At 30.3% G+C, this 9,243-nt stretch overlaps 1 protein-coding gene across 1 annotated transcript in view; it reads left to right on the forward strand.

Moving 5' to 3' along the window:
* LOC115881249 (titin-like) overlaps positions 1-8,940 on the forward strand; it is a 29,430-nt gene extending 20,490 nt beyond the window's left edge. The window contains exons 13-17 of the mRNA XM_030898666.1: positions 1,157-1,246; positions 1,296-1,397; positions 1,457-1,498; positions 2,942-3,066; positions 8,594-8,940. Of these exons, the coding sequence (XP_030754526.1) occupies positions 1,157-1,246; positions 1,296-1,397; positions 1,457-1,498; positions 2,942-3,066; positions 8,594-8,688 (454 nt within the window). The 3' untranslated portion in view covers positions 8,689-8,940. The remainder of the gene's footprint in view (positions 1-1,156; positions 1,247-1,295; positions 1,398-1,456; positions 1,499-2,941; positions 3,067-8,593) is intronic.
* Positions 8,941-9,243: the final 303 nt, after the last annotated feature.

Raw genomic sequence — 9,243 nt, forward strand, 5'->3', positions numbered from 1 at the left:
AGCCGCCACTGATAATTAGTGTTAATTTTTGACAATTTTTAAGTCAATATTTAGTAAATGACATCTAGAGATTGACCTCGAGAAAAGGATTGATAGAAGTTAAAAAATATCCTTTCGTGCGTAAAAAGTTAGTACAATATGTTAATCATAACATTAACCGTTATGCTTATACAGCTGTTAATACCCTGAAATACATAAAAGATACCTTGAAGAAACTATTTAACAATACAATTTCTAATTTAGGGATATAAGCCTAATTAAGGAGGATTAACCTAACCTAACCTAACAAAAAAGTATGACTATAAAATGTTGACAGTTATAAATAATGAAATTTTTAAATTAAGAATTACCATCTTAATTGTTCTGTACCGAGGTCTGTACCAACAATAGTAAATATTGAGTATAGTTTTGATTTTCTTGTATTTTTAATATTTTTTTTAAAAAAGACTGAAAACACTTCTTTTTTTATTTATTAATTAATATCTCTGAAACTATCGAAACATATTGAATAATATCTTATGATTATGTAAAGTGATCAGAAAGGAAGTAATATACAGGTATTTTTATGTTCTATTTAAAAACAGTCATCCCTATCAACTTACACTTTTTTGAGCCACCCGGTAGAAGTTAAAATATTTTCCTGAAATAGATCCTCTTATATACTTTAGGTTGGCACTATTATATACTTGTTTTGCACACAAAATTCCTAAGTTTTCTATTATAGGAGCTACAGATGCCCGACGCGACGCACTGTTGCCAGGCTCGTAGGAAAAACTTTGAACCTTGGCAACCCCTATTTGCGGCAAGTTTTTGATAAGACACCCAGAATAAAAGTAGCTTTAATTTGAGATATAAATGATCAAAAAATTTATAGCGTAATGTCGTCTCCAAAATCAGTTATTACTATTGTTAATTAAACATAGTTGCGGCAACTTTTTGACGGGCATCCTGTGGAAAGTGTATTCTCCTATTCATAGGTTTTGATTAAAAATACAATGAGCGTAATAATCATGCAGCCGGATCTTAGACTATTATAAAAATTTTACTCTTTTTACGTTTACTTATGTTTAAAAAACACAAAGAAACTTTATAGAATGTTTAGTATTATTTTTTTAACTTTTCAAATCAAGTTTTCGTTGAGATTTTTTATTTTTAGTGAGACAATCACAGAAATGTTTCCGCCAGCTGCAGAGGCTATTGAACCACCTAGGCATTTAGACGTTACTCCAAGGAAGAGACCAAAAATGTACGTTATTTCGTAAATAAATTACATAATCACTAATATATTTTTGTAGCGTTACTATCGAAGAAGTTAAGGCTGATGAACATATCGCGCATCCTCCAATGGAAGATATTTCATTCATTCAGCCTCTAGAATTGTTTGAGACAACAAAAAGGTAATTTAAATTTCAATTTCTTAAATTTAATTATTCTAAATTATTTTGTTCTCTTTTAGACCACCTACACCACCGGCCGTGGAAGCATTTACAGAAAAATGGTAATATACATCAAATATTTAAATATACATCATCTACAGAGTGTCCCAATATTCCGTGAACATAGACCTACTACGTATTTTTGGAATGAAAATAAGTTCATTCGACACAATTTTTCAAATATTTTAAGAACCGTTATTCCGATTTGAATGAGATTTTGGGTGTCTATGTTTTGCTAAGTGCTTTAACATTATTTGACATTCACAAAAATCAAGAAAAAGTACGGCAAGGGTAAAAACTACTCCCACCCCTACATACATTTTAGTGTAAATATTTTCTATCTCAACCGACGACCGATTTTATTTTCACAAAATGTTCTTTCTGGCATTTACTACATTTTTTATACAAAGCATAGTTTTTAGGAAAAAAATTTGGAGAATTTATTTTTCCAAAGTAAACCTACAAAATATACAGGGACTTCCAATATTCCCTGAACAGAACAACTACGTATTCTTTGAATCAAAATAAATCAATTGCACATAATTTACCTTTATACAAAAGTGCTTCGTTTGTCCATTAGAGGGCATCAATCAAAAATAAACTCGAACGTTAATTTAAAAGTTATTAATTTTTGCAAGCTTTTATGAAGCTTACTGTCAAATATAATTTGTAATACTAAAGCTTCATTCAGAAGGCAATTAGTGGAATAAATTAGTGGTTTTAATTACACTTTATACTTTCTAGTTTGCGATCATTCACAATGTTTAAAAAACACAACTAAAATTAATAGAATATCCTAGCAACAGTCTGCGTTAGTCAGTTGTATCCATAGAGAAAGCCAAACATTCAGCTTATAAAACAAAAAACTTTGATTTCTAACCACAATTTCTCTTGACCAAAGATAATCAAAGGCCAAAATGACATTTCTCACAAATTTTGAAGTATAATTAGTGCAAAAGTTAAAAGTTTGATAACTTTTTCTACTAATTGAAAATATCTACCACTAATTTTGATGTTCTGAATGCTTACATTAAAATTAAAGGAACAAACTTCTACACTAATTGAAACTGATCTACACTAATATATTCCACTAATTGCGAGGTTCTGAATGAAGCTTAACGTAAAATTCCATATTTTCGCCAACTAGATTATTAAGAGCATAATAGATTTTATGCGCCTCCATAGCTTGATATGACAAAAAAATATTTTTTGGAAGTCAGCTTCGAAATAATATTTTTTTTAACGCCGTTTTTTCTTATCGTATCGTACTTTTAAATTTTGACTATACTCTGACCAGTGCAATAAGATTGTAAGCTCACTGGTTTTGTGAAAGAATATGTGACATTTGTGACAGTTGTGCTGTTAATTGACTTCAAAAGTGTATTGCCTTTTCTTTGGCATTTTTCTAGATGTTATCTGTCAAAGTCAAAAATTATCTCACTGGACAGACTGAGACTCTTAGTCGCATTTTTACCATACCTAATAATCTAATCATTTTTGTTTAGGTCTGATGAGATAATGAAGGTTATATTGAAAGTGCAGGTCAAAATTAAGCCGGTAGATATTTGTAAGGAAATGGGAAAAAGGATTACAAAACAAAGCATGGCCCGTATTTTTGCAGCCTTATTAGGTATAAAGATGCTTAAGATATACTAGTAGTAGTGCAATATATGATTAAATCGTTTTATGATCAAACATTTGTCTATATTTTAAATAAAAAGACTAAGGAAGGAGTCTAATATTTATACAATACAGGGTAAGTCTTAAATAAGTGCAAATATTTTCAGGGCTGGTATATTTCGACCCCAGGAACACGTCTATGAGGTTTCTTTCGCCAAAAAAATTGTTGAAAATCGTGCATTTTCTTTTAAATTTCCCTGTATATTTTTCCAAAACTTTTTAGAACTGCCTGTTCGCCGCAAATCCCCCCCCCCCCTGGTATAATTTCTTAAATCTCTGATATTACCATAGTTACGGCTTTACTGTATGGGTACGGCAATATAAAGGTGCGTATTCATTATCCGAACGAACGAACGAACGAACGAACGAACGAACGAATGAAAGTGCGGTATATTTAGACGGGGACCGAACACATGCGGCCGTTCGTTCGTTCGTTCGCTCGACCATCCGTTTCGAGTCGGTACATCAAAGGCGTTCGCCAACAAATGCCTCCGGTCTTCTCGTGCGGTCCTATCGTGCGGTCCCCGTCCATACCACTAGCGTACGTTCGTTCGTTCGTTCGTGCGGATAATGAATACGCACCTTAAGGGATGCAAATACAGAAAAAACCGGTGGCTCTCAAAATTTTTTCAAAAAAAATCTTTTTTTTTTAATTTTCAAACTTAAATAACTCGGTTATTTTGGACATGTGAAAAATGGTAAAGAGGAAATATGTTTCTTTTATCGAGATCTACCAGCCCTGAAAATATTTGCACTTATTTAAGACTCACCCTGTATTTATGCATTCGAGACGGAATGGACATTATGACCACCAGACATGACAGTTTTGTTTGACGTTTCAATTGACAGATTTGAATTTCATTTGAAATTGTGCGCATTTGTTGAGATTCTCTGAGCTTATTATATAATATTTATTTCTTAATCTAGAATTGGTTTTGTTCCAAGTTGTTGAGTTAAGCTTGATTGTCATGCATCCGTTATCCGACGATACGATATTCATTTTATTGGTTGAATTTAAAGACTTCGATTTATTTAGAAAATTACGCAGTTTTTAAATTTATTGCATTTTCTGATAAAAAAAATCTTTTTTTGATTATGCTAATGAGCCACACTCGTTCTATTTGAAAAATCTGGTATTTTTGTTAGTAAGTAATTATTATAACTTATATACAAGGTAGCTTTTATGTATGGAAATGGTCGATTATTAGGTAAAATATAGGAGGTACCGCAAAAAATTAAATATAAAAGTTATAGGGTTTATAAATGTCTATTAGCGGGAAATAAATTTAAGTATACAGCGTCGGTCATCAAGTCGTGGCACATCAAAGTTTCATTTTTTTTAATGGAACCCCCTGTATATTTTGCATATTTCGATTCTTCCGAGTTATTGACTTTTAAAAATATCACTTAAACAATTTGATTTAATTAATTTCGATATGTTCAGTTTCATTTAACGATGCCATTTTGCCGAAACTGTGATACTTAAAATATTTGACATTAGTTCCCAAGTTAGAATTTATAGATGTATAAAATGAGAGTATAGCAAGTCTGGAAATTACAAAATTTTCGTTTAACATTTCAATTCTTCAATTTATGGACAGCTGGTTCCAAAAAAAATGAATACGACTCTTTACACATTTTTATTATTTCGGGCAGTATATTCTATGATTCTGACGTTCTGAAAAATTTATTTGCCACTTTGTCAGAAGCAAAGTTGTTTTACACAATATCACAATCACCTTAACATGTCAAAATACTTGACACATACACTGCTCAAATATTCGAAAAAAAATGTGTAGAGTCGTATTCATTTTTTTTGGAACCAGCTGTACATTGTGTATTACGATCATTGTTTAAAATTGAAGGAAGAATTGAAATATGCAATAATATACAGGGGGTTTCATTTAAAAAAAATAAAGTTTGATGTGAAACAAGTTTATGACCGACCCTGTATACTTAAATTTACTAGTAGCTAATAGGAATTTAAAAACCCATTACAACAGTATTACAGTTTCGGCAGAATGGCATCATTAAATCAAACCAAACACATCGAAATTAATTAAATCGAATTGTTTAAGTGATATTTTTAAAAATCAATAACTCAGAAACGGTTGCTTTCAGGTACATTGTGTGTATTTCGATTTTTGCTTAGAATTGAAGGAAGAATTGAAATATGTAATAATATACAGTGGGTTCTATTTAAAAAAATGAAACTTTGATGTGCCACAACTTTATGAACGACCCTGTATACTTAAATTTATTACTCGCTGATAGATTTTTAAAAATCCTATAACTTTTGTATTTAACTTTTTGCGGTGCCTCCTATATTTTACCTAATAATCGACCGTTTCCATACATAAAAGGGGCCCTGTATTTTTAATTGAAATATGATTTTTAAGTATTTTATGATAACTATAATTTATTGACAAAATATAAAATACAAGCTATCTACTCTACATTATAATTTTACACGTTTTAAATAAAATTAGAACGGCACTTCTTATAAGCCGAAATTTAAATCAGCCGGGAGTCCTAAATTTGTTCATATTGTCAAGGTGAAGGTATATGTAGCGCTAAAATGTGTTACTGGTTGCCTACACAACCGCAACGTGTCAAGAAAAATGGCGCATCCGCCAGAAAGTAAAAAACATTTTTATGCGCCATCTCTTAATCAAGTCGACAAGTAAGCGAATCAGACAATGGAATTGTCCAGTATGAAGTAGAACGCTCTCCGAGAATTGTAGAAGTTTCGAGAAGCAGTCAATAGAGTATATAAGCCGGCGTAACCGGTAGTTGGGACAATTTTTGAAGTTTGAACTATGGAGTCTAAAAGGAGGAGGCGAATCGAACGCAAAAATTTTGGGCCCAGATTTCATGATCTAAATGAAGTTCGAAGATCGCCGTTAGGGGCGCTTGTGATGATAGGGATACTAAAAATACACAGCTTCTTATGGCAAGAATAACTATTTTGTTATAAATTATAGAGCCAAGTTAATATACGGGCATATTTTTACCAGAGTTAACTTTTAGAAACGTGTTTTTTTCGAATTGAGCAATGTGCGTGGCTAAAATTGTGAATACAATACCTTAAATTTGAGTTTGAAAAGTTAGTTAGGTTATAACAGATGCCGGTTTTAGATATTCTTATCCTAAGTTGTTATTATAAAAATGTTTTATTATGGGGTTCTATTTAGTGCATACATGGCCGAAGAAAAATATAAGCTGCTAAAGTAAATGTTTCCTTCAACTGGTGTACAAAAAATATAGAAGTTCCAGCAACAAACGAATCACCAGTTCAACCTTTGATTTGATGTAAACAGTAATTGTTCCTTGATGAGAAATGTGAATTAAATAGTTTATGATGTGGGTGTGTTAGTGATTTATTAATAATTTTGCTGATGCAGTTTAAAGTTTCATAATTTTTCATGAAAACACTTGGAATGGACATGTTTACGTGCAGTTCATTGTGATACTGATAATAAACATTAAAAACTATTAAACTAGTAGTGGTTTTATGACAATTTTATTTATGTACATCAGCAAAGTTTTGCCAATTATGACTGTTTCACAGACATTTAAATTGAAGATGTATTATGTTCAATGTCACCTAACAATTGTGTTATAAATAATATGTATACATTTGATTTGATCTGTAATTAAAGTTCCTTCTGTTGATATCCACTTTACTATTAATACAAGTATGAGGTAGGTTTGTAAATAAAATAATAAGTCAAGGACTAACGTATGATCGAAAAAAACGGCGTCCAGTTGGCTGGGAAATGAACATCTTTGACATTCCCCATATAATTTTATATATAAAATGATCGCTGATGCCGTTTTTTCGATCATATTGTATGTATTCCTTCATATATTTATTTAGGCAGACAGTAGTATCTATGAGTAGTATCGACTGACTAGTGAGAAAGAAAATATAGGAACTAGTGAGGCTGCAGTCGGAAGGGTTTGGACTAGAATCAATACACTCTGTTAATGGTCAATCTTGCGGAATTTATTTATTCCATCCTCAGGACACTGAAATGGAAATACATGTTACAGAAAAAAGGCTATAAAAGTCGTCAAGTAGAAAGAACTTACTCAATGTGGTAAAAAACCTTCTCTAAAAACTACATTAAAAAATAGGCTTACAGGAAACATTGAAAGCATTAAAACATTAAATTTATTTATTTAGGAATATAAATACATAACTTTTATTTTGATTAATTGACTCGAATAGTGGAATAACTCCAAATAGCTAAATTTAATAAATGTAATATACACCTGAATATACAATAAAGAAATTATCTACTAATAGTAAAATAAATTATCTACCCTTATCTACTGATAGTTCCGTTTTGGTTCCGTCAACTAATTTTGTCTAAATAAGTGCATAAAACGCATCACTACTGCGAAGTATTTTGTCTGGGGAACTGCCCTTTGCCAATGCTGTAGCAAGTTAGGATGTCTTTCTTCTTTGTCGATGCTAGGATCCTAGTCATCCTAGTAAAAGAGATATACCTAATTATTAAATAAATTTAAAAAAATATTTTTCACTATTCGAGGTAGCTGTTATTTTAAAACTACATTTTTGAAGTGTAAATAATGTTTAATATTTACTTTCTAGACTATTCAAATATTTAATAGCAATGGTTGTTAATATACATTATTAATACCTACTTATTTAATAACAGGTAATTTAAACACCCAGTAGCACATATATAATAACATGTTAGTAGGTATTAAAGTATTAAATTATTATTATTTTAGACTCTCTAGGTTATGTCATGCAGATGTTCGATTTTGGGTTATATTCTCTATTAATATGATTTTTAAATAAATCTGTACACTGATAGTATATAATTTTAATGTTTTTCTTAACATCTATCATATTTTTTTTTAATTAAATAACCATATTACTTACATTCGGAGCTTTGAAAAGTTTTGGGTTACTTTTCTTTCTTCGCTTTTTTTTTTCATTGAAATATCCACTTCTACAGCCAACAAATTAACTATAATTTTAGCAAAAACAAACTTAAACCGTATAATATCAATGAAAATATAGTATCCCTATCGATCGCAGTGCCTCTACTGTCAAACCGAGGAACCTGCTTAAAAGTGGGGACAGAAATTTCAAATATGCCCATTGCCGATAAACCTCCTTTTTTAAGCCCTCCATAGTTTGAACATACCGCGCTTTAAATTATTACGAATCGGACAATTTGGTGAAGTAATTTTATAACTAGTTAGTTATTGTGTGTATAAAGTGAGATAATAAATTCGTTAAATATTTTATCGTGAGTTTAAATTAGTGGACCCACGGAATCCGTAACAATATGCTCCTTCCAATCTTTTTATTCAAAGTTTTTAGCATTAGATTTTTTCTATGAAATTTCTCTTGATCATAAAGCCTTTTAACCGTACGATACGTTTTGTTTTAATTATATCCCTTAATTTTTATTTTATATTTTTATTCTTTCTAGTTCTTGCAAAAGGAAGATATGTAATATTAAATAGCGAAAACGGTTCCTGTGAGTTAGAATTTGTCGAAAGAGGTGTTAGGAAATACCATTTCTAATTTGTTTTATAAAATTAACTATTAGTTCATAAATTGTTTCGTTGTTTTACGTTACTAATTTTTATTATAACATTATTAAATGTTATAACTGATTATATAGTTTATTGTTGTGTTTTGAGTTTCAAGTTTATAGATGTTACATTTTTTATCAGAAACTTTAAAAATTGTTTTAATTATAAATGCTTATAATTAGTTTTTAAATAATTATTCAAGGATTTTAATAATATGTTGCTGAAGTTAAACTAATGTAAATTTTTTAGTTATGTTTAATTAATATTAATTTAAAGAAACGATTAGTTTGTTTTAAATGCGACGAAAGTTACTTATTTTTTATGTAATAACAATTTCGTAGATTAAATAAATTTATTTTACTTCATTTTTTTAATATACCTACCTTAACGCACAGACCTTGTTAGTCTGTGCTTAAAGTCATGCATTGATAAACAATATACAGGGTCCGGCAATAGTGCGTCGGGTATCTGTAGCTCCTAGAATAAAAAAAAAGTTGGGAATTTTTTTTAAGTGCAAACCTAAAGTATGTACGAGGACGTATTT

Source organism: Sitophilus oryzae, unplaced genomic scaffold (genome assembly GCF_002938485.1).
Source record: "Sitophilus oryzae breed Bouriz unplaced genomic scaffold, Soryzae_2.0 scaffold_170_pilon_pilon, whole genome shotgun sequence".
Lineage (NCBI taxonomy): Eukaryota > Metazoa > Arthropoda > Insecta > Coleoptera > Curculionidae > Sitophilus > Sitophilus oryzae.